The sequence below is a fragment of the Macaca thibetana genome, chromosome 9, assembly GCF_024542745.1.
Source record: "Macaca thibetana thibetana isolate TM-01 chromosome 9, ASM2454274v1, whole genome shotgun sequence".
NCBI lineage: Eukaryota > Metazoa > Chordata > Mammalia > Primates > Cercopithecidae > Macaca > Macaca thibetana.
The window spans coordinates 14,692,161-14,716,431 of record NC_065586.1 but is presented as its reverse complement, the minus strand read 5'-3'; the positions used below and the strand labels follow the sequence as shown (position 1 = coordinate 14,716,431).

At 42.6% G+C, this 24,271-nt stretch overlaps 2 protein-coding genes across 2 annotated transcripts in view; one reads left to right on the top strand and one right to left on the bottom strand.

Moving 5' to 3' along the window:
• The window catches only part of HSPA14 (heat shock protein family A (Hsp70) member 14), a 691,631-nt gene that overhangs the window by 82,703 nt on the left and 584,657 nt on the right, over positions 1 to 24,271 (bottom strand). The gene's annotated exons all lie outside the window — the stretch shown is intronic.
• Positions 10,333 to 24,271, top strand: part of FAM107B (family with sequence similarity 107 member B) — a 253,351-nt gene continuing 239,412 nt past the window's right edge. The window contains exon 1 of the mRNA XM_050803271.1: positions 10,333 to 10,746. Coding sequence (XP_050659228.1) covers positions 10,333 to 10,746 — 414 coding nt within the window. The remainder of the gene's footprint in view (positions 10,747 to 24,271) is intronic.

Here is a 24,271-nt window from a genome sequence, read left to right as displayed (position 1 = left end):
GATACAGGGCATGTGGCTTAAGGCAGATGCTTTTTCACTCTGAAACGACTGGGGCAAAAATTTGTAGATAGCTGGTCACTATCTGCAGATAAGACGTCACACTGATTGTGCAATGAGATGGCCTACCCACCTTCCCAAGGATAGAATTCTATCTGCCTTTATTAACTCCCCGGGGCTGGCCTTGACTTCGGCTGCCTGTTCTTCTGGCCACCCCAGGGGGCTGAACACCCCCCTGAATGCAGGTTGTGGGCCAAGAAGAATAGTGACAGGAGATGGGGAGTGGGCATATATGGGGGTCTCTGAATCCACCCAAAGGACAAGGGTCCATTGAAGGAAGCTAAATAGGAACTTGATCAGTATTTCCTCTGAAGTATTAGTAGAAATGATAATGATGTCTATGGCCGGGCATGATGATTCACACCTGTAATCCCAGCACTTTGGGAGGCTGAGGCAGGCAGACCATTTGAGGTCAGGAGTTCAAAACCAGCCTAGTCAACATGGTGAAACCCCATCTCTAATAAAAATACAAGAATTAGCTGGACCTGGTGGTGGGTACCTGTAATCCCAGCTACTCAGGAGGCTGAGGCAGGAGAATTGCTTGAACCTGGGAGATGGAGTTTGCAGTGAGCCAAAATTGCGCTATTGCATTCCAGCCTGGGCAACAAAGCAAGACTCTGCCTCAAAAAAAGAAAAAAAAAAAAAAAAGAAGTGATAATGATGTCAATAGAGTCCTGGAGCTTGGGGTATTGCTGCGCATCAAACAGGAAAGGTGTGTTTTTCTCAGGTGACCTGATTTACCAGCCCTTTTCATTTCAGCGGCACTTTTGGGTAGAAAGCAGAAAAGCTTTTGATTTCTTTTTCCTGAAGGAAGATAATTTTATAATAAGCTGGGAATTCAGTGTCAGGATTAAAAAGAGGAGTAAAGACAATTCCCGATTGTGAAGGCAGGGCAATCTTGCTTCCAGGCAAGTCTGATGACAGTCAAATCTAGTTTTACAACAAATTAGGGCATTTTCGCTGACCTCAGAAATGTGACTCACGCCTGTAATCCCAACACTTTGGGAGGCTGAGGTGGGTAGATCACCTGAGGTCAGGAGTTCGAGACCAGTCTGGTCAACATGTTGAAACCCTGTCTCTACTAAAAATGCAAAAATTAGCCAGGCATGGTGGCGGGTGCCTGTAATTCCACCTACTTGGGAGGCTGAGGCAGGGGAATCGCTTGAACCCTGGAGGCGGAGGTTGCAGTGAATCAAGATCATGACACTGCACTCCAGCCTGGGTGACAGAGCCAGATTCCATCTCAAAAAAAAAAAAAAAAAAAAAAAAATTCTTACCAAAAAAATGGAAGTGAATCCCCATTTTAAGTTCACTTTGATTTAAAAATAGTCATGTGTTGATTAACGACAGGGATACATTCTGAGAGATGTAAAATTAGGCAATTTCACTACACAAGTGTCACCTGGATGGTAGAGTCCATGGCACACATGGGGTAGACGGTATAGCCTATCGTTCCTAGGCTACAAACCTGGACAGCATGTGACTATACTGAATACTGCAGGCAATTTTAGCACAGGTAAGTAGTTGTGTATCTAAATCTAGAAAAGCAACAGTAAAAATACAGTATTATTATCTTATGGGACCACTGCAGTGTATTCAGGCCCTTGTTGACCGAAACATTGTTATGCAGTGCATGAGTGTAAATATGGGGTAAGTGGGAGGATGTGAAATCAGACAATGGCACTGATCCTGGCCTTATCTACAACCACTGCCGTGTTTCTGGGTCTTATACCCCAGATCTGTTTCCTGCCCCTTCCTCTGCCGCTCCTGTCTTGGTTAGGTGACCTTCCTTCCTCTACACTGAGAAAGAAATGATGCTTCCTGTTCCTTTCAGGGACTGATGTGGGACTCCTGAATTCCGTTACGCGTGCTGTCCTGCTGGTACCAAGGCTAAGGCCTGGGAACAAAGGGAGGTCTTCCCTTAGGGCAGAGGATGTTCTCAGCATTAATCATCTTGAGGCAGGAAATGACTAGCAAGGTGGCTCTTAGGAGAGCAAGGGAACCCAGGGCCTTATCTCTTAAGCCTAGATTCTAAGGAATCTAGATGGGCTTTTTTTCTTTTTCTTTTTCTTTTTGAGACAGAGTCTTGCTCTGTCGCCCAGGCTGGAGTGCAATAGCGCGATCTTGGCTCACTGCAAGCTCTGCCCCCTGGATTCAAGTGATTCTCCTGCCTCAGCCTCCTGAGTAGCTGGGACTACAGGCATATGCCACCACACCCGGCTAATTTTTTTTTTTTTTTTTTTTTTTGTATTTTTGGTAGGGACGGGGTTTCGCTGTGTTAGCCAGGATGGTATTGATCTCCTGACCTTGTGATCCACCTGCCTCGGCCTCCCAAAGTGCTGGGATTACAGGCATGAGCCACTGTGCCCCGTCTATCTAGATGGGCTTGACAGGGGTAAGACGGTCCATGCCACCCACATGCTAGACAGGAACTCGGCAGACAGGGAGCCCCGGAAGACCCTGCAACGATAACCTGGGGGCTTTGGGGCACTGACAATGATGTGACCCAGCAAACAATCGAAAAGAAAACTTTTTTTAGAAAGGCATAATTCCCTTTTGTAATCAGCAAAGTCTCTTCATGCACCAAAGATGATTATATGCTGAACTGTGCAGGAGAAGGGACCCTTTTCTTGGGCTGGATTTTTAACGCAGAGGGCAGTGCCTCCCGAGGCCACTGTGGCAGGGGAGCGATTAGTAGGATCCCCACAGGGAAAGTGAGACTCAGGAAACAAGGGGATGCAAGGTCAGCCAGCCTTCTTGACTTGGGTCACTATCTTATTTCCAGGAGCCAGCGGATTTCCTCACTGCACTCATCGCACTCACTCACGTGCTCTACTGGCCTTTGGGCTCTGAGAGAGCAGGATCCTGGTTTATTTCACTTGAAGTAGCCCCTGACTCAGAGCCTGCTCTGCAGTGAGTTCTCAATCAATGATGTTTGAAGACATGGGCCCCAGTGTTAGTGCTTTCTCTAGGCGTTCTCTATGGAAAATGACAAATTTTTTTTTTTTTTTTTTTTTTTTTTTTTTTTTTTTTTTTTTTGAGACGGAGTCTCGCTTTGTCGCCCAGGCTGGAGTGCAGTGGCCGGATCTCAGCTCACTGCAAGCTCCACCTCCCGGGTTTACACTATTCTCCTGCCTCAGCCTCCTGAGTAGCTGGGACTACAGGCGCCCGCCACCTCGCCCGGCTAGTTTTTTGTATTTTTTGGTGGAGACGGGGTTTCACCAGGTTAGCCAGGATGGTCTCAATCTCCTGACCTCGTGATCAGCCCGTCTCGGCCTCCCAAAGTGCTGGGATTACAGGCTTGAACCACCGCCCCTGGCCTGAAAATGACAAATCTTAAGGCGTCCTGATGGTGACACTGAATGGCTGAGATCCGCTCTGCTGGTCTCCCCTTTGGAGAGATCATTGGTGCCACATGCTTGATTTTCATCTGAGACCTCACCTAGAACTGAGCATGTTGGTGCCTTGTCACCTTGGGATGTTTCCATGCTATTTTTTTCCAATAGAAAAGTTAGTATTTGCACATGGTTAAAAAAATTCAAACAGTACAACAGGGTATGCCATGAAAAGTATCTTCCTCCCAAATCAGACCTTTAGCGTCCCCTCTCCAGAGGCAGAAGACTTCTTGAGCATTCCTCTGAAGTTTTCTATACAAAGGTAAGCACATACATGTATATATTTATATGGATGTATTTTTAGATATCCACATGTGCTTAACTTTTCAATTTGCTTTTGTCATTCAAAGCATTTCCTGGCAATTTTTCATATGGCCCCATGTAAATTGACTTTATTCCTTTTAAATTAAAAACAATTATATTAAGTAATGCTTCTATATGATTTAAATATAAAACATACCTAAGAGTTTATAATAGAAGGAATCGTCTTCTGTCTCATTTCCATTCTTCTTCCTTAAAGGCAACCTCTTATAACTGTTTGTCTTTAGTTTTTTTTTCTTTGATACATAGCACCATAATATAAATAATATGTTTGTATTTCTGTTTCTTAATTTATTACTTAAAATATTATTTATTGACATTTGGCTATGATAGATGGATATCTCTCCCACTAACTAATATGCTTATGCCTCTATTTATTTATCTGTCAACTTTAGACATTATCTATTGATTTTCTAGTAAGATAGATGAGCTTTTGGCTATTTACTGCACCCCATCTCCTCCCAATACTGTTCCATCTTTATTTCCAGTTCCTTCCCTTGTCACCTCTGCAACCTCAAACACCATCCTTAAAACTCAATTGCTTTTTGTGTCAACCATAGGAAGCATCGTTTGACTTTGAAATACAAGAATATTAGCAAACTCAACCTTCCCTCTGCTCATATCACCCCCTCCACAACAACCTTCTTGTCTTTCAAAATCTTTCAGCTTTCCCTTTATTTTGCCACTGTCAAGTTGATAAAATTTTCATTCTCTTCTGCAACCATGGTGAAGGTTTCCATGATTCTCTTGTACACCTGAGTGATATATTGATTAGCACTCATTTAGCAGAAAGCGACAGAAAACTCAACTTGAAGCCGATGAAGCAGGAAAAGAAATGCATTTGCTTTACAACACAAGCAGCAATATGCAGGCATAGATTCAGCCTCAGGTAAAGATTCATTCAAAAGTGTTATCAGGATTCAGGTTCTGTTTCTCCAGCTCTTACATTCTGCTTTGTGTTGGCCGCAGGCTGGGTGAGTGTCCCCCAAGGAGGAAAGATATTGGCAGCTGCTTTTACCTTCCCTTTCTCAGATTTAAGTCCAATAAATCCAGTGGGAAGAAGAGAGAGTTTCTTCCAAGTAGTTCTGTTTTGGGATTTTTTTTAAAATTTATTTTTATTTTTATATTTTTTTGAGACCAAGTCTCACTCTCTCACCCAGGCTGGAGTGCAATGGCGGGTCTCGGCTCACTGCAACCTCCACCTCCAGGGTTCAAATGATTCTCCTGCTTCAGCCTCTTGAGTAGCTGGGACTACAGGCATGCGCCACCATGCCCAGCTAACTTTTGTATTTTTAGTAGAGACGGGGTTTCACCATGTTGGTCAGGCTGGTCTCAAACTCCTGACCTCATGATCTGCCAACCTCGGCCTCCCAACGTCCTGGGATTACAGGTATGAGCCACTGTGCCCAGCCTGTTTTGGGATTTATTCTGATTGGAACCATGAGTCCTCATTCCAGTCCCGGAACAGGGACTAAGGGCAGACTGATTAGCTGACCCTGATCTCAGGTTCCTCCCCTGGAACCAGGCCTAAAGCCTCACCTAAAGCACCGAAGGGGTTTCCAAAGAGGAAATCCGGATGCTGTTACCAAAAGAAAAGGGAGAGAATGCTGGGTACCCCAAAATAATAAATTACCCACCCTAGGCATTAAACTCTAATGCCGTCAGGGTCCTGTTTGCAGAAATTTGGGAACTGACCTGGTAAGAGACACAGAGAAGAATGGTTCCTGTGGCCTAATAGCTGTGCAGACATTTTAAAAAAATGTCATGAGCCAAACACAGTCTGCCTGGAGGCCGAATTGTTTTTGAGAGCCATCTTATGCAACTGTTGGCCTGTATATTCCTTCTGAAAGTTGAGAAAATTGGACAGCATTTATATGATTACAGCTATGTAAATAGTTTTTTAGGGCAGAGTGAGTTAATGTTTTAAAATTCTCTAGGATCCCTGTCATGTGGCACTCAACAAGAATGTTCCTGGTATCAAGTGGCTAAGATTCTTTCCCTCTTAACATTCCCCAAGGATCTTTGCTCAGAATCAATCTGCACTGTGACTTACTGTACACCTGCACCATCCTCTGAGTGACAGACCCCATTGCCTGTCCAACTGCCATTCCCTCTTTCTTCCTGGCTAGGATCTTTTCTTTTGTTTACCTTGGGTGTTGTCATTTATATTGCAGTTCTGTCATAGGCAGTACTGTTCAAGATGGAGTGGGACTGCAGCCCAGCAGGTCTCAGCCTCATTTTACTCAGCCCCTATTCAAGATGGTGTCACTTTGGTTGGAAAACGACGGGGTAAAATGAGGCTGAGACCTGCTGGGCTGCATTCCCAAGAGGTGAGGCATTCTTAGTCTACAGGATATTTACAGTTAAGGGAACAAGTTAATAATGTTCACTGAAAAGATTCAGGACTTAACAGAGCTGGGAGATAACAGACCCAGGAAGTGTCCTGATATCTTAAGAATAAAAGCATTCTTGGTTTAAGAATAAGTTTTTCTTTAAAAATAATAATACAGATTCTTGCAGAAGACAGTAATTACACCAAGATTAACAGCTCTTTGTCGTAAGCCCTTGTAGCAGAGTACATCTCCCTTATGATTTTGGGTTTATATGTAATATAAGCAAGTATTGCACCTAAGATGGTTCCTCCTGTTGCTTTCGGGAACACCTTTCTTTGCCTGTGGAGCAGCCACTCTTTCAACCCTCTGCATTTTTAATAAACTTGCCTTCGCTTTTCTCTGTGGACTCTCCCTGAACTCTCGTGCAAGATCCGAGAACCCTCCCTTGGGGTCTGGATCAGGACCCCTTTCCGGTAACAGTTCTTCTCAAATGCCTTGTGATGCTTTGTGATCTCTTTGCATTTTTAAAATCTTTTATTTTTAAGACAGGGTCTCACTCTGCCACCCAGGCTCTGGAGTGCGGTGGGGCAATCTCAGTTCCCTGCAACCTCCACCTCCTGGGCTCAAGCGATCCTCCCACCTCAGCCTCTCAAGTAGCTGGGACTTAATTCACTCACCACCACGCCCAGCTGATTTTTACAACTTTTTTTTTTTTTTTTTTTTTTTTTTTTTGTAGAGACGGGGGCTCACTATGTTGCCCACATGGGCCTTGAACTCCTGGCCTCAAAGGACCCTCCCACCTAGGCCTCCCAAAGTGTTGGGATTACAGGCATGAGCCATCACACCCAGCTGGATTTTTTTTATATGTGAACTTGTCTTCTATTGATTAACAATTAATTTTGTGATTACAGACTCTGGTGCTGTGAACATTCTGGGACATACCTTTATGCACAAGTATATCTATGGAATAAATTTTTTTTTAGTTATTATACTTTAAGTTCTAGGGTACATGTGTACAATGTGCAGGTTTGTCACATAGGTATACATGTGCCATGTTGGTGTGCTGCACCCATCAATTCATCATTTACATTAGGTATTTCTCCTAATACTGTCCCTCCCCCAGCCTCCCATCCCCGACAGGCCCTGGTGTGTGATGGTTCCCTCCCTGTGTCCAAGTGTTCTCATTGTTCAACTCCCAATTATGAGTGAGAACATGCAGTGTTTGATTTTCTGTCCTTGTGATATTTTGCTGAGAATGATGGTTTCCAGCTTCATCCACGTCCCTGCAAAGCACATGAACTCATCCTTTTTTCTGGCGGCATAGTATTCCATGATGTATATGTGCCACATTTTCTTTATCCAGTCTATTATTGGTGCACATTTGGGTTGGTTCCAAGTCTTTGCTATTGTGAATAGTGCCACAGTAAACATACATGTGCATGTGTCTTGATAGTAGCATGATTTATAATCCTTTGGGTATATACCCAGTAGTGGGGTGGCTGGGTCAAATGGTATTTCTAGTTCTAGATCCTTGAGGAATCGCCACACTGTCTTCCACAATGGTTGAACTAATTTACACTCCCACCAACAGTGTAAAAGTGTTCCTATTTCTCCACATCCTCACCAGCATCTGTTGTTTCCTGATTTTATAATGATTGTCATTACAGAATAAATTCTTAGAGGTAGAGTGTTGGATCAAGGTCACTGGAAATTTCCTCTTTGGAGTGTGTGTCTGTGTGTGTGCACATGCATGTGTGTATTTGGAAAGCAGGATTTCATACTGAGAAAAGTGTGAGCTCTGGGGCCAGGTTGCTGGACTCATCACCTTTTCTCATTTCCTTAAGCAGTGCTGTGACCTTGGGCAAGTTACTTAAGTTTCTGTGTCTTGGTTTTCTAATGAGTAAAAATGGGAATAATAATATCACCTTTCTCCTAGGGTTGTGAGGATTAAATGAGTTAATTTGCTGAGATTCATGTCTGATACCAAACACTCAACAAGCACGGCCTGTTACTGAGTGTTATTCTAGGTCAGACTTAGCAACACACTAATCGAAAGTCTACTGTTCTCAGTGGGCTGGTGCTGGAACTCCGATGAGTTCACACGTGCCTCTGAGCACACCCATTGCAGGAGGAGAAGTGGTCCTCAGAGCAGGGATGGAAGCCCAGGGCCTCCGCAGACTTAGAAAGGAGCTCTGAGCTTTCTTACTCAGCGGTCTCCTGAATGTGGCCCCTCACAAGCTGCACTGTGAACTGCTGACTCTCAGTGCCAGAAGGGGTTTGGCACATAATTGAATGACTAAATGAATGAGTGAATGAAACCAGGTGTAAGAGTGGATTTTTCTTTTCTTAAATCCCTTCCTGTTAACTCCAAGCCTTCAAAAATGTCTTGTGCACCATCGCAACCCCGATTTACTATGTGTGTGCTTGGAGGGGCGCAGCATGGCATGACCCTACCCTAGTGGACAGTAGCTACCAAGGCAAATGGGAGACGAAGTGCAGATCTGAGGGGTCCCCAGGAATACTTGTCAGGGGGACACTGGTAGAAGCCTGGACTCCCTGATTTCTTGTGGGTGGGGGATTTGGACTGCTTGCACTTGGGACACAATGAAAAAAGAATGAGCTTGCAACCCTGGGAAGCCTGGAACAGCTTGGATAGCATGGGGCCTGCCACATGGTAACCTCTAAATAAACGGCAGCTTTCTATATTCTATTTCTAACTTTCAGTAGAGACTAAAATAAAATGTGCATTTGATGCCATATCCACTCTTTCTTAAGCCATATCTGCCTTTTTAGTTATGAATATGACTGTCTATTTAGAACAGTATTTCCAGTATGACTATTACATCTATAAGATGATTGTCAGATAGAATGAGACTCAGAGGCCAGATAGGAGAACAGGGATCTTGGGCATCAAACAAGGCCTTCTTAGTGGCATAAACTTGCTGTAGTCACCTGAAATTTCAAAGAATTCGTTTCTGCCTCTGTACAATAGTGCCATAATATAACAACTGCCACCTGTCTGGGCCAAAGAGCACATCTTGACATTAAATTAAAAGAGAGAGCAAACAAAGTAATTAAGAGTGGGTAACATGCCCTGAAATCTTGACCCAAAAATCACTATTAATGGTAAAAGCATTACAGTATTACATTTCTATAACATTCCTAGCAGATGGGTGGCTAGGGAAAAATCTTGATTCTGAATTGTCTTAGAATATGTTTATAATTTATTATTTTTTCACCATTCACATATTAACATGTCGAGAAATAGGAGATCTAAGTTCAAAAGGGAGTTACTTTCTGAAAGTAGGTGATATATACCACATAGGTAGAATACTTCACATGTACCTAATACCTCCACACATAATAACATAATACATAAGGATAACTTAATGTGAGGCTCTTTTTTTCTTTTTGGTGTTGTTGAAAATTAATCAAGAACTTAGCCTAACTAGTAAAAAAAAAAAAAAAAAAAAAAAATTACCAATGACCCATTTATAGTTATCAGAAAAGGCAATATGGATCCTGAAACCAGGAAGCTTGTTTTGGGGGTGGGGAGAAGATTCCGGAAAGATCCCAAAAAGCCCAGAAAGATTCAGAAAACACATCACACCGCAAACATGGATCTCTCCAGGTGAAAGACTGAGTCTACCTCCTGTTTTAATAATGAAACAGCTGCCAGAGTCGTGGCCCTTCTAGGGGTCTTCATTTGTGATGGACAACTGGGTCGTTTTTGTTTTGTTTGGGGGAATAAATATTTGAAGGGGGGTAACCAAAGAAGGTTTTGCTGCTGTTATGATGTTATTGATACACAGGCTGACGCTATTATGGCAGATGCTATCAGGCTACATTATCTTTATGCCTCCTAGGTAACCTGAAGCAATTGTCTATTGACTTGGCACTACCCTACCCTGAAGCGTCTGCCCTGCCTAGGAACTGTAACCCGAGCCACTCACATGCCTCCCCAACAGCTTTCTTTAGCCACTGACAACATCACAGAAGGAAGAGCGCGAAATTGCCCAGGATGGACGATTTCAAAGGGGCCCCAGCTGCTAAGTGACTCTCAGGGAAGGTGGCGTTGCCATCTCAACTTCTATTTAGGGGCAACCCCTAGCAAGTTCTTCTCTTCGGGCAATTGGAAAGCGTTCCTATAAGGAAAGTGGAGGTGATGTGGACCCCTGGAAAATTTCCTGGCCCCGTTTGAACTTTGCAATGTTTCACTGCAAGTCATGTCCACGTGGAAAGCAAGACTCACCAAAAGACTGAAGCCTCCCTCTAGGAGCATGCATCCGTTTACGTGCTCAGCTCTGTTCGCTTGTTTTGGGAATACGAGGGAGAGTGCTTCCTTCAATCAGTCCAGCGTGGCTGATACTCATTCCACCATCCGTGTGCAGCCTGTGGCCAAACCAGGCAGACAGCCAAGTCACGCAAGCGCAGAAGAGGGAGCTCCAGAGAAAAGGCAAGATTCGAGCACCCGTGCAGAGAGCAATGGCAGTGCCAATCGGAATTCAAGTCACCGCACTGCGGTCCAGCCTGCGGAGACGCCTGAGGATGTGCCTGGGTCCCTGGATGATGGGGCGGACTGTGAAGCAGTGGTGTTTCAGGCTTCCATCCCCAGACCATCAATTATTGACACACCCAAGGTGAGTGAGTGTTCGCTGTGCGGTTATAGATGGGATGGAGCTGGAGGGGCGTTGGGATCATTTGACGAACCTTTCAGCAAACAAACTCAGTTAACCTTCTTGCTGAATAAGGCATTGCGGGTGTTCTCACTAGTGCGAAGAAGTGTGGTAAAGTCGTGTGAATTCTCAGAGTATTCTCAAAAGATGTGCATGAGGCGATGATAATAAGCACTGGAGCCATGGCAATGACTGAAATTGACCTTGAATTAAGGGGCTAGGGTGCCTTGGAGCCAACGATGGCTCCCTCAATAAAAGATTAGGAGTAAGATAGTTTACAAAAGCATTCTTTTGCTTTTTCTGTTTACCCCCAGCCGATCTGTAAATTTATTTATATGAAAATCCACAGTCTAAAAAGTTTGGCTAGGGAATTCACAAAACTGCCTCTACTTAAAATAAATCACATGATAGCAAAGCAGTGTGGGAAAATTTGGAAATGATCATCAGTGTATGCCTAGTGGTACGGAAGGGAACTGACCTATAAAACTATTCATAATGTGGATGTTTTTGTGATAATCTTCTGAGAGTTGAAGGCAGGAGGAGGAAGTTTTTTGAAAGAAGAAAAGGAGCCACTGCTCTTAAGAGTAATTTACTTATTTTCTTTCCATTTTTGGCAGCAGTGAATTTTAATTGTTGAGTATTCTGATTAGATGGAGCTGCACAATTATTTCAAAGTTCCTGGTCATCCCAGTTTGGAGATGCAGTGCAGAAGAAAGGTTTTCTAAAGGGTGCACTCTAAAGGGTTGAACACAGCCAACCAGCAAAGATAGGGTTAAAACATCATTTAAAAAATAGTTTCATTTGACACCCTGCAGGTTTATATGAAACGACTGAAGCTTGGGCCTGTCGTCTGCATCCTGAAACTGCACAGAGAGTTTTACCAAATCCTCTGTTACGGCAAAGACTACATTGTTTTTTCTAGCACCACTAAACCAAAACCCAAAAACCAGCCAACAAAAACCAAAATGTTCAGTGTATAACCACAGCCAGATTAAGGTATTTTTGGTAGTGTTGTAGCTAGCTGATTAGAATTCAAGGCCAAGTTGATATTTGTTGGCTGTTTATGGAACTAATGACATACAGTTTTAATGAACTGGAAGACTTTCTGTTGAGCAGAGATTCCAGCAATGCAGAACCACTCTATATTACTGAAGACAGCAGCAAGAATGAAGGGTTACTTTGACTTTCTCTTTCTGTTTTAGTCTCATATGGGACTCAGGGGCTCAAGATACGCATGTGAATTCAAATAGAACCAATAACACAAAATGGGGCCACATCCATATTTAGTGTCCACTTTGCAGGAGCAAAGCCACGGGTAGTCTACAGCCTAGGATGGATTACAGTTGGGAAGGTTGGAGCAGAGAGGACCTTGTAACAATTCAGACAGGGGCCGGGTACGTTGGCTCAATCCTGTAATCCCAGCACTTTGGGAGGCCGAGACAGGCGGATCACAAGGCCAGGAGATTGAGACCATCCTGGCTAACCCGGTGAAACCCCGTCTCTACTAAAAAATACAAAAACTAGCCGGGTGTGGTGGCGGGCGCCTGTAGTCCCAGCTACTCGGGAGGCTGAGGCAGGAGAATGGCATGAACCCGAAAGGCGGAGCTTGCAGTGAGCTGAGATCACGCCACTGTACTCCAGCCTGGGCAACAGAGCGAGACTCCGTCTCAAAAAAACAAAACAAAACAAAACAAAACAAAAAACAATCCAGACAGGAACGAAAGGGAGATAAAGTGGGAGAGGCTCCATGAGGCAAGACACACAGCAGTTAACTGTGGGATCCAAACCAGGCGGGGAGGAGAGTGAGACCAGACAGGGAGTAGTGATGGCATGCAAACACTAAAATCAAGTGCCAGGAAGTGCAGGAAGAGGGTGTGCTGTGGGCAAATGGGCACCTATTCTAGTTCAAACACCAAGAGCTAAGCCGTGCAGAGCACTTGGAGTTCACTAGCCATTATTCTAAGTGCTTTACCCGGAGTATCTCAGCTAACCCTGGTGACAGTGAGGTGCATATATATATATATATATATATATATATATATATATATTTTTTTTTTTTTTTTTTTTTTTTTTTTTTTTTTGAGACGGAGTCTTGCTCTGTCTCCCAGGCTGGAGTGTAGTGACACGACCTTGGCACACTGCAGCCTCCGCCACCCAGGTTCAAGTGATTTTTCTGCCTCAGCCTCCTGAGTAGCTGGGACTACAGGCACATGCCACGACGCCTGGCTAATTTTTCATAGTTTCAGTAGAGACAGGATGTCACTGTGTTAGCTAGGATGGTCTCGATCTCCTGACTTTGTGATTCCCCCATCCCCGGCCTCCCAAAGTGTTGGGATTACAGGTGTGATCCACCACACCTGGCTGGTGCATTTTACAGAGGAGGGCACTGATGCTTAGTGAGGGGAAGAAATTTGTCCAAAGCCACAAAGAGAGGACATGGCAGAGACAGGACTGGAACCCAGTTCTGTTTCACTCCAAAGTCCATCCTCTGAATTGTAATGTGTTTCTACTACTAATTAAATGTGTAATGTTTGAGGATTTAAGATCAAATATCATACGTGATCTCACTTGATATGCAATCACATTTAAATATCATACATATGGCTGGGCATAGTGGCTCATGCCTATCACCCAGGGTTTTGGAAAACCAAGGCGGGAAGATCACTTGAGACCAGAAGTTTGAGACAAGCCTGGGCAACGTAACAAAGGTTTATCTCTACAAAAATAAATAAATTAATTCCATATATTTATATGTAGATATCAATATAATTATTATTTGTTTTTAATTTATTTTTATTTGTTGTTATTTTAGTTGATATATCACAGTTGTATTTTTTGGGGGGTACATGTGATATTTTGATACATGTATAAATATGTAATCAAATCAGGGTAACTGGGATATCTACAACCTCAAACACTTACCTTTTCCCTGTGTTGGGAACATTACAATTCCTGTCTTCTAGCTATTTTGAAATATTTGAAATTATTGTTAACTATAATTTCTCCACTGTACTATCGAATACTCGAATTTATTTCTTCTAACTGTACTTTTGTATCCAATAACCAACTCCTTTTAATGATATTCAATAATTATTATTATTTGTATTTATTCATTTGTTTTACCCTTTTCTACCGTAGCTTCATGGTGTATAACACCACAGAAGATGTCCATTTTGCATCCTGCTTGTGATAAAGCTTTGCTGTTCACAGTGTGGGGGATTGCTTTGAGATCTTCTGATTAAAGTGGCTTAGAACTGCCCAGATTTTTCATTACCAAGTGATTTTGCAATGGCATGTTTTCCCTTAGCAGATGATGAATGAGATGCTTTTATTACAATCTTGCCTGGCAGCAAAAATATTTCCCTTTTGGATGTTCTGATCCTCATTATTTAAGCTGCCTCAGTAGAGGCCACAAATAATAATTTTTTTTTTTTTTTTTTTCAGTTCAGCCTCAGACACAATAGGTAAGAAATGGGGACAAGCCCCTCTCTCTATCTTTAGTTACCTGATGTTCACACAGAAGGGTGGCTGGCTCATTTATATTGGAAACAATGTCTGGTTCAAGAGAAAAAGCTTGAGGTAGTAAAGCTAAACAAACTCAGCAAATACGAAACATTTTTGTTTGGTGTAATGATCAGTACACGTGTCTGTATTGAAGAAATGCTATTGATTAGTCTTCAACCTTTTTGTATTCATCTCTTTTCTGTTCCAGACCTGAAACCAAAATGGTAACAACCCTCAAATGGGAATGCGTCTTATAATTGCTAGTACCTTTTAATGATAGCTTTTCCCTTTTTTAGTAGTCTTGTAGTTGAAGTGTCCTATCATTGGTGGAACTGTAGACTCAATGAAATTCAGTAGTACTGCTGTTTATTTTATTTTTGTTTTTATTTTTTTGAGACAGAGTCTTGCTCTGTCACCCAGACTGGAGTGCAGTGGTGTGATCTTGGCTCACTGCAACCTCTGCCTCCTGGGTTTAAGCAATTCTCCTGCCTCAGCCTCCCAAGTAGCTGAGATTACAGGTGCCCACCACCACACCTGGCTAATTTTTGTATTTTTAGTAGAGATGGGGTTTCACTGTGTTGGCCAGCCTGATCTCGAACTCCTGATCTCGTGATCCACCCGCCTCGGCCTCCCAAAGTGCTGGGATTACAAATGTAAGCCACCACGCCTGGCCTGCTGTTTATTTCTTTAGCCAGTAGTTGTTGTGCTCTTCCTCAATGTGAGGATAGCATTAGCCCTGGGGAAACACGGATGATTGTGACTCAATCTCCGAGGTTGCTGAGGTTCTAGTGGGAAATTCCGTAGGGTAAACAGGCAGAATCAATGCAGTGTGAGAGGGCTTACAGCTCAGCACCAGATGGAATACAAACACAGCAAGGGGCTCCATGCTCAGCCTTGGGAAGAAGACAGGGGAGATTGGAATATAGGGTCTTCGATCTTACTCTGTTCTAATTGTGAATCCAACTTGACACTGCACCCAGCCCAGTTGAATGGTGCTGTTTCACTCCTCTCTCTCCCAGTGATGTATGCGGTGTGAGAAAGGGAATGTTCACACACTAAGCAACTAAAAGTTTCAGAATAGTTTGGTAGTTTGAGAATGTCCTCCTACAGCAGTTGTAAGTTCTGTCTAGTTTGTACTTGAACTGGGAGTAGCCAGCCTCACATAGGAAGAGATAGTAATTGTAGTTTGGGAAATCATTTCCGGGGTTTTTAAAGAGTCAATTGCGACCGGGCACAGTGGCTCACGCCTGTAATACCAACACTTTGGGAGGCTGAGGGGGGGTGAATCACAAGATCAGGAGTTCAAGACCAGCCTGGCCAACATAGTGAAACTCCGTCTCTACTAAAAATACAAAAAATTAGCTGATTGTGGTGGCGGGCGCCTGTAATCCCAGCTACTCGGGAGACTGAGGCACAAGAATCACTTGAACCCGGGAGGCTGAGGTTGCAGTGTGCCAAGATTGCAGCACTACAATACAGCCTGGGTGACAGAATGAGACTCCATCTAAAAAGAAAGAAAGAAAGAAAGAAAGAAAAAAAAAAACCAACAACAACAAAAACGTTAATTGTATAAAAGTGAAGGGAAACAGGGCCCATCTTGGAATTGACAACTGCATTGATATTTGTAACAGGTTGGTTTAGCAACTGGGCAGAGAAGTGGTAACCAAGCCATCCTAGCACCCCAGCAGTGGCCTGAAGATTCATAGGCTCTGGTGGTTGCTGATTTCTGGGGTCTGAGCCTCAGCACTGCTGTCTCTAAACACAGTTTTGTCAGTCACCTTGCTCCAAGAGAATAGAGACTCCCTATGTCGCTGGATACAGCAGGGTTAATTTGATTTTATCTTCCTGTTTTAGTGACACATGGGACACAGGGGCTCAAGGCAAGCACTGTGTATTAGAATAGAACCCATAACACACAATGGGGACAACATCTGTAGTTACTCTTCACTTAGCAGGGGCAAATCCATGGGTAGGTGTAGGATGGATTAGAGTCAGGAAGGTTGAAGCATCAAGGCCATGGTAATAAACCTAATAGGGACAGCAGGAAGGTGAGGTGAGACATAGTTTACAAGAATCTGATGCATAAGTCAGAATGCTCATTTAGTTGTAAGCTTTGAGAACTAATGGGCAAGGTTGCGCTGACTGAGCCATGATTCTCCCCATTGGAAAATCACAAGTGAAGAGAAATGATAACCAAAAATTTGTTGGAAAGCATGGACTTAGAGGAAGAAGAGTGATTCATTTTATTGTGATAAAATACACATAATATAAATTTTACCATTGTAACTGTTTTAAAGTATATAATTCTGTGGCATTAAGCATACTCACATTGTGGCGCAACCATCATTCTTTTGCATGTAGATATCCAAATTTCTCAATACCATTTGTTGAAAACACTGTCTTTTCCCCATTGAATGGTCTTGGCACCCGTGTTGAAATCATTTGACCATATATGTGAGGATTCATTTCTGAGCTTTCATTCTGTTACATTGGTCTATATGTCTGTGCCAGTACCACACTGTTTTGATTACTATAGTTTTGTAGTGAACTTTGAAATCTCAAAGTGTGAGACTTCCAATGTTGTTCTCCCATTTCAAGATTGTTTTGATCATTTGGGGTATCTTGAGATTCTATATAAATTTTAGGATGAATTTTTCTATTTCTGCAAAAAACATTATTGGGATTTTGATAGGGGTTGCATTACATATATAGGTATCTTTGAGCAGTATTGACATCTTACATTTTCTAATCCATGAACATGGGATATTTTTCCATTTATTATATTTATGTCTTCTTTGATTTCTTTCAGCAACATTTTGTAGTTTTCAATGTACACTTCTTTTGCCTCCTAGGTTAAGCTAATTCCTACATATTTTATTCTTTTTGATGCTATTGTAAATAAAATTGTTTGTTAATTTCCTTTTCAGAGTGTTCATTGTTAGTGTATAGAAATGCAACTGATTTTTGTGCAGGGGTCTTTATCTTACAATTTTGCTGAATTTATTTATTAGTTCTATACATTTTTTGTTTTCTACACATAAGATCATGTCATCAACAAACAGATAATTTTACTTCTTCTTTTCCAATTTGGATGCCTTTTATTTCTTTTTCTTGCTTAATTGCCCTGGTGGAAACTTACAATACTGCATTGAATGGAAGTGGCAAAGTAAGCATCCTTGTTTTGTTCCTGATTTCAGAGTAAAAGCTTTCATCCAGTCTTTCACCATTAAATACGAGGCTAGTGGTGGGTTTTTCTTATATGAACTTTATTGTGTTGAGGTAGTTTCCTTCTATTCCTAACTTTTTGAGTATTTTTTTTTATTATGAAAGGGTGTCGAATTTTGTTAATTTTTTTGCATCAATTGAGATGATCATGTGTTCTCTTTCCTTCATTCTGTCAATGTAGAATGTTACATTGATTTTTCTATGTTGACCATCATTGTATTCCAGGAACAAATCCCACTTAGTCATGGTGTAATCTTTTTAATATGCTGCAGATTTCTGTTTGCTAGTAGTTTGTTGAGGATCTTTCTACTGATGCTCATCAGGGGCTGGGTGCGGTGGTTCATACCTATAATCCCAGAACTTTGGGAGGCTGAGGTGGGTGGATCACATGAGGTCAGGAATTCGAGACCAGCCTGGCCGCATGGTGAAACCCTGTCTCTACTAAAAATACAAAAAAATCAGCTGGGTGTGGTAGAGGGGCTATAATCCCAGCTACTCAGGAGGCTGAGGCAGGACAATCACTTGAACCCGGGAGGCAGAGGTTGCAGTGAGCTGAGATTGTGCCACTGTACTCCAGCCTGGGCAATAGAGGGAGTCTCTCTCTCTTTCTCTCTCTCTCTTTCTATATATATATATATATATATATATATATATATATATATATATATATATATATATCAGGGATATTGTTCTGCAGTTTTCTTTTCTTGTAGTATCTTTGTCTAACTTTGCTATCAGGTTAGTGCTGGCTTTATAGAATGAATTAGGAAGTGTTCCCTCCTCTTCAGTTCTTTGGAGGAGTTTGAGAAAGATTCTTTAAATGTTTGGTAGAATTCACTGGTGAAACCACAAGATCCAAGTCTTTCTGTTGTTGTTGTCGTACAGCGTTTGATTATGAATCCAATCTCCATACCAGTTATAGGTCTATTCAGATTTTCTACATCTTCCTGAATCAGCCTTGGTGAAGAGGGGCTACTTTGATAGCATCACTGAGCTATTGCAATTACAAGTACCACTCGTTGATCATCAAATGAGTACTAGCTCATTTGATTCTGCTAGTCCTCTTACAATATTAGTTCCTGATAATCCCACTCACTCTTCTGCTCAAAACCCTCCAAAGGCTCCCTATTTCCCTCAGAGTAAAAATCAAATCCCTACAGTGGCCCCAAATCCAATACCAAGTACCACTCTGAACTCACCTTCTATTGTTCTACCTGATAGGGAAACTGAAACTCAGTGAGGCTACTAAGCATCTAATCCATTTCCACTTTAATGATGACCCTCCAAGCAGCATGGGAAATTCAGATCAACAGGCCAGACACAACTTCTGTGGACTGTGCAGAACTCATGCGGCAAATAACTAAATAACCTTTCCTTTGCTCTCCTTGTCTAGGCTCCACGCCCATCCTTCCTCTTGTCTTGGCACAGTCTTTTCTAACACCTAGGATCATTTCATTAATTCAGTTTCAGTTCCTTGGTTAGAAGCAGATTCAAACCATGTTCCCCTGAAGCCATCTTAATTGAAATTGGGTGTTTGAGAGACTCCTCGGATATCTATTAACAGAAAAGCTCTTGGAATTCTTGTTCACTTCTATATGTAACTAATATTCAATATATTGATTTTTATTTCAATGTCTTGAAGTTGTCTGGAAGCCAAGACTTGGGGGTACCATCTGTAGATGTCAGTGCTGCTTGGAAGCCTATTATAAACTCATGGGTAATCACCCATCACCCCTCATCACACCTGCACTCTTCATCCCCCTTATCTCATAGCATTACTGGGAACAGCTTTGCTGGGCTATATTTCCATTTTCTGGTACAAACCATTTTTCCTGCATTTCTTTAGAATGAAACCTTCCCTACCTTTCCCTATGGGCCTGAACAGAAAATGAGAGAATTTTAGCCTACCCACCAAAACAAATGCCTTATTAGTGAAGGTCTCTGTTAAACATATTATTTGACATCAACATTTTAAAATATATGGTAAATAATAGATTATTGCAATCAAACATTAATTTTCTAGTTCCTTTTTAATCTCCTGAGCAAAATTGCTAACTGTCTCTCCCTTCTCAAACACGAAAGATATTTGAATGACCTAGTGAGAATCCCATTCCGTTCCATTTAAGCCCTGATCATTTCTTATGCCAGGTTTCTACTTTCAAAAGATGTTAGACACAGTGGCATGATCGTGCGTGATACACCCAGTCAGGAATTTTCCGATCTGGATATTCAGTTGCATCCCAACCAGAAGAGAGAGATGCAGCTTCTTGGCTTCTCTTAGAATACAATAAACGAATAGCTCTCATAAACTATGCAAATTTACGTGGCGCAGATTTGGCTATTGGCAACTCTCCATAAAAGACTGCAGAGAGCAGCAAGAATGCAAAATTTTCAGACAATTCAGAGATGAAAGGCATCGACTTATATTCCAAGCTAAGACGTAAAAGATGACTGAATAATTTAACCAGATTTTAAAGCACCATTTTCAAGTGAGGTTACTCTTGCATTTACAATATGGTTAGAAATAGGGCATATTCTGTAAGTAGGAATTGATATGTTGGGGGAGAGAGAGTCAAAGGGAAGAGGCCGACCCGCATCTTTGAGCAGCACTTATTTCCAGCTCGTCAGAGAAAAATCTACCAATCTGCCCATGACCTGGTTGTTCCTTTGCCCTCAATTTTCACAGGTAGAAAATGCAAGTTCAGGGTTGACGTTGTTCATCAGCAATGGCCTAGGGTGCCTACCCAAAGAATCACTGCAGAGATTTCGATTTATCGGCAAGACCCATTTTTCTAAAATACCTACGTGTGTAGCTGAAATTACCTACGTGTGTAGCTGAAAATACCTACGTGTGTAGCTGAAATACCTACGTGTATAGCTGAAATTTCCAGTCTCTTGATGAAATAACTTGTAGTTGTGCATCAGTTAAAAAATAGTAATTTCATGATTCCACTCACTGGGTATGTTGGAAACTTTAAAATGTCTTACAGTCCAGGAACCCCAGGGGCTGGTTGAATGCATGGGCCATATCAATTATGGGAAATTAGAGATTTCTTTTTCCAGCCACAGACATGGTTAACCTGATCTGAACTGCCTTTAGTTTTCCACTTGCAGTTCCTCCTTTCCAAAGAAAATATGGTTCATCAAGTTAACACTTTTTCCAGTATGAGGTTGACATTTGGTTTTGTAATTCTGCACCAGGGGAGGTTGGAGGTTGGAAATTTTAGGCAGTTAGAAGAAGGGGAATCCTCCACAAAGGACATCAAAATGCTGTGGGAGGTGTTTATGATCTTGTTCTGAAAAGCTGGTTTGTGTGTGTTTCGTGTTCAGTTAAATGGAAAATGACAACTGAGGCAACTGTTGGAACCTAAGCACATAGGCAAGATCTGATTGCCCATCGTAAGGGAGAAACTTCCCGCCAAACGAGTTACCTGCACAGTCCTGTAACTTAAAACAAGAAATCTCAACAAAAAAGGTAGTAAGATGTGCCTCACGTAACTTATTAATTATAATTAGTGCAGGGCTATTTGCAAATGAGAAGCTGACTTTTAAAACTGAAGGAATTTTTGATATAAAACAATGCACGATCGTGTAAAAGTGCAAACTGTTTATATGAACACCTAGAGTTAATTCAAAATTACCCCTTTTGTAAAACCACTCTCACCCATCTGCTTTCTGGTATACCAACTCAAGGTGGGAAGAAAGGCAGCAGTAGAGATGGGAAGTTGCCAGCCACCAGGAATTCCTGACCACGCTCTTGACTGTGAATAGTGGTACAAGAAAATCACAGACACAGAGGCCGACTAAAGGGTGGAACTCTGTCTAAGGAGCCTCTTGAATGGGGCAGCAATGTGTATACCCTCAAACAGTGATAATTCCTCTCTATCTGGAAATTTTTTCCTTTTTGACCCAGCTGGACGTTTCAGGAGGGGACAGACTTGAGACAGTAATGGAACGAGGAGACCAGTGGCTTAGATCCTGGTACTTGGGGAGGTGATGGATCTCCCAGATGGCTCTCATCCCCAGGTCTTTTCTGAGGGTTCCAGAAGTGCTGTCTTGAGGAAAGATAGCCCTTTTGACTGAGTTTCTGCCGGAACTCTTCTAACCCGGCTGCATAAGGCTTGCATCTCTATAGGGAGAAGTGACTTGGTGCAGTGATGTTGCAAATGGGCCTGAGGTATTTTCACCATTCAAAACCATGAAGCAACCCCGTCTCTACTAAAAAAATACAAAAATCTAGCCGGGCGAGGTAGCGGGCGCCTGTAGTCCCAGCTACTCGGGAGGCTGAGGCAGGAGAATGGCGTGAACCCGGGAGGCGGAGCTTGCAGTCAGCTGAGATCCGGCCACTGCACTCCAGCCTGGGCCACAGAGCGAGACTCCGCCAAAAAAAAAAAAAAAAAAAAAAAAAAACAAACCATGAAGCAAATATTGGTAGCCTCTAACAATTAGAGGCACCTGGGGGCTACGTGTCTGCCCTCTTGTAGCTTGCTCCCTGGTGATACATTGCAATAGAGAACGTCTCACAGGAATTCTGCCACAAATACAAACATCTGCTGGCACAAAAGAGTCCTATTTCCTGATCCTGTATACTGAAGAAAGTCACCAGATTCTGTCCTTTCATTATTTATTTATTTATTTATTTATTTTGGGACAGAGTCTTGCTCTGTCACCCAGGCTGGAGTGCAGTGGTACCATCTCGGCTCACTGCAACCTCTGCCTTCCGGGTTCCAGCTATTCTCCTGCCTCAGCCTCCCGAGTAGCTGGGATTACGGGTGCCTGCCACCACACCCAGCTAAGTTTTGTATTATTAGTAGAGATGGCGTTTCACCACATTGGCCAGGCTGGTCTTGAACTCCTGATCTCAGGGGATCCACCTCCCTCGGCCTCCCAAAGTGCTGGGATTATAGGCGTGAGCCACCAAGTCTGGCCTCTGTCCTTTTAAATAGTAGCTCGTTGCATGCATAAATTAACATATAGGAATACAACAATATTCGAATGGCGAAGCCTTCAAGGCTTCTAATCAAATGGGGGTAAAGGACCAAATGAGGTTCAAGATCCACGATGCTTCTGTAGAGGACTTGGACATTTGAATGTGTCACGTTCTTTTTTTCTTTCTTTTTCTTTATTTTTTCTTTTTGTGTGACAGAGTTTTGCTCTGTCTCCCAGGCTGGAGTGCAGTGGCACGATCTTGGCCCACTGCAACCTCTGCCTCCCATGTTCAAGCGATTCTCCTGCCTCAGCCTCTCGAGTAGCTGGGATTACAGGTGTGTGCCACCATGCCTGGCTAATTTTTGTACTTTTTAGTAGAGACAGGGTTTCACCATGTTGGCAAGGCTGGTCTCTAACTCCCAGCCTCAGGTGATCTGCCTGCCTCGACCTCTTATACTTCATTCTGCAAAGGCAAAGATGCCGGTCAGTCATGTCTCTTGAATACCGTTCTTCTCACAAGTGAAAAAATGGTGTCCCAAGTCTCTTATGCTAATTCACAAACCCTCCGGTTCAGATTCCGCCAGTCTCCTGTGAAACACTTGCTGTAGCCCCCTCTGGGTGCAGGTTCCCGATTAGGGTTCTTCAATCACTAACTAACCATCTGGGAGTGTAGACGCCAAAACTGACTTTGCTTTCGAGCAGAAAAATAAGGAAGAAGGTGTGTGAATTTGGCTTTTGGTCATCATTGGGTGAGGAGGGGATGCCCAATGCTGCTGTCACCAGCCTGTGAGCATGAGAGCAGGAGCCTGCAAAGAAAAACAAACAATCTAGGGATGAAGTGGCATGAGCTGAGATCGTGCCACTGCACTCCAGCCTGGGAGACAGAGTGAAACTCCGTCACAAAAAAAAAAAAAAAAAAAAAAAAAAAATCTCGGCAGAATACAAGAACGAACCTGGGTCTTCGATGATGCCATGGAACCACTCCAGGCCCAACTGCCTGTCCTTAGGGTAGAGATACTCAGAGTGTTTACCCTACAGTATTTTAAAATAGTCCAAAACTGTTACAAGTTTGTGTTTTCCAAGGATAGACCTAACTACCCCTGGGAAGTCTCTAGGTGGCCTCACAGCTATCTCAAACTCAATGTGTTCAAAAATGAGCCATCTGCCGGGTGTGATGGCCGATGCCTGTAATCTCAGCACATTGGGAAGCTGAGATGGACGGATCACTTGAGGCCAGGAGTTCAAGACCAGCCTGGCCAACATGGTGAAACCCCTCGCTACTAAAAATACAAAAATTAGCCAGGTGTGGTGGAGCACATCTGTGCTCCCAGCTACTTGGGAGAAAGGTGGGAGAATTGCTTAAATCTGGGAGGCGGCAGGTTGCAGTGAGCTGAGATCACACCACTGCACTCCAGCCCGGGTGACAGAGCGAGACTCTGTCGCAAAAAGAAAAAAAAGTAAAAAGAGCTATCTCCCTTCCTAAATTTCCTCCTTGTATCACTTAGCATGCTTTTAGTGGCAAAACCCAGAAAATCTTACTCAAACTAAATACTATGCAGATGTATTATCTCACTTATAAAAAGCCCCAATGTAGAGAAAAAGTGTATATAACTGTATGAGTACTTTTAACAATAAACCACAGAAATGAGATAAATATTAACTGCCATTTTAACATTTATTATCTTATATTGCGCATGCTGATTTGTCTGGCTTCTTGCCTAACAACAAGCGACTCAAAGGCAAAACCAATGTTTGATTCTTCATAGCATCTTCAGCACATATTAGGCCCCCATCAAAGTTTGTTGCCCTAAGAAATGAATGAAGACTTTAA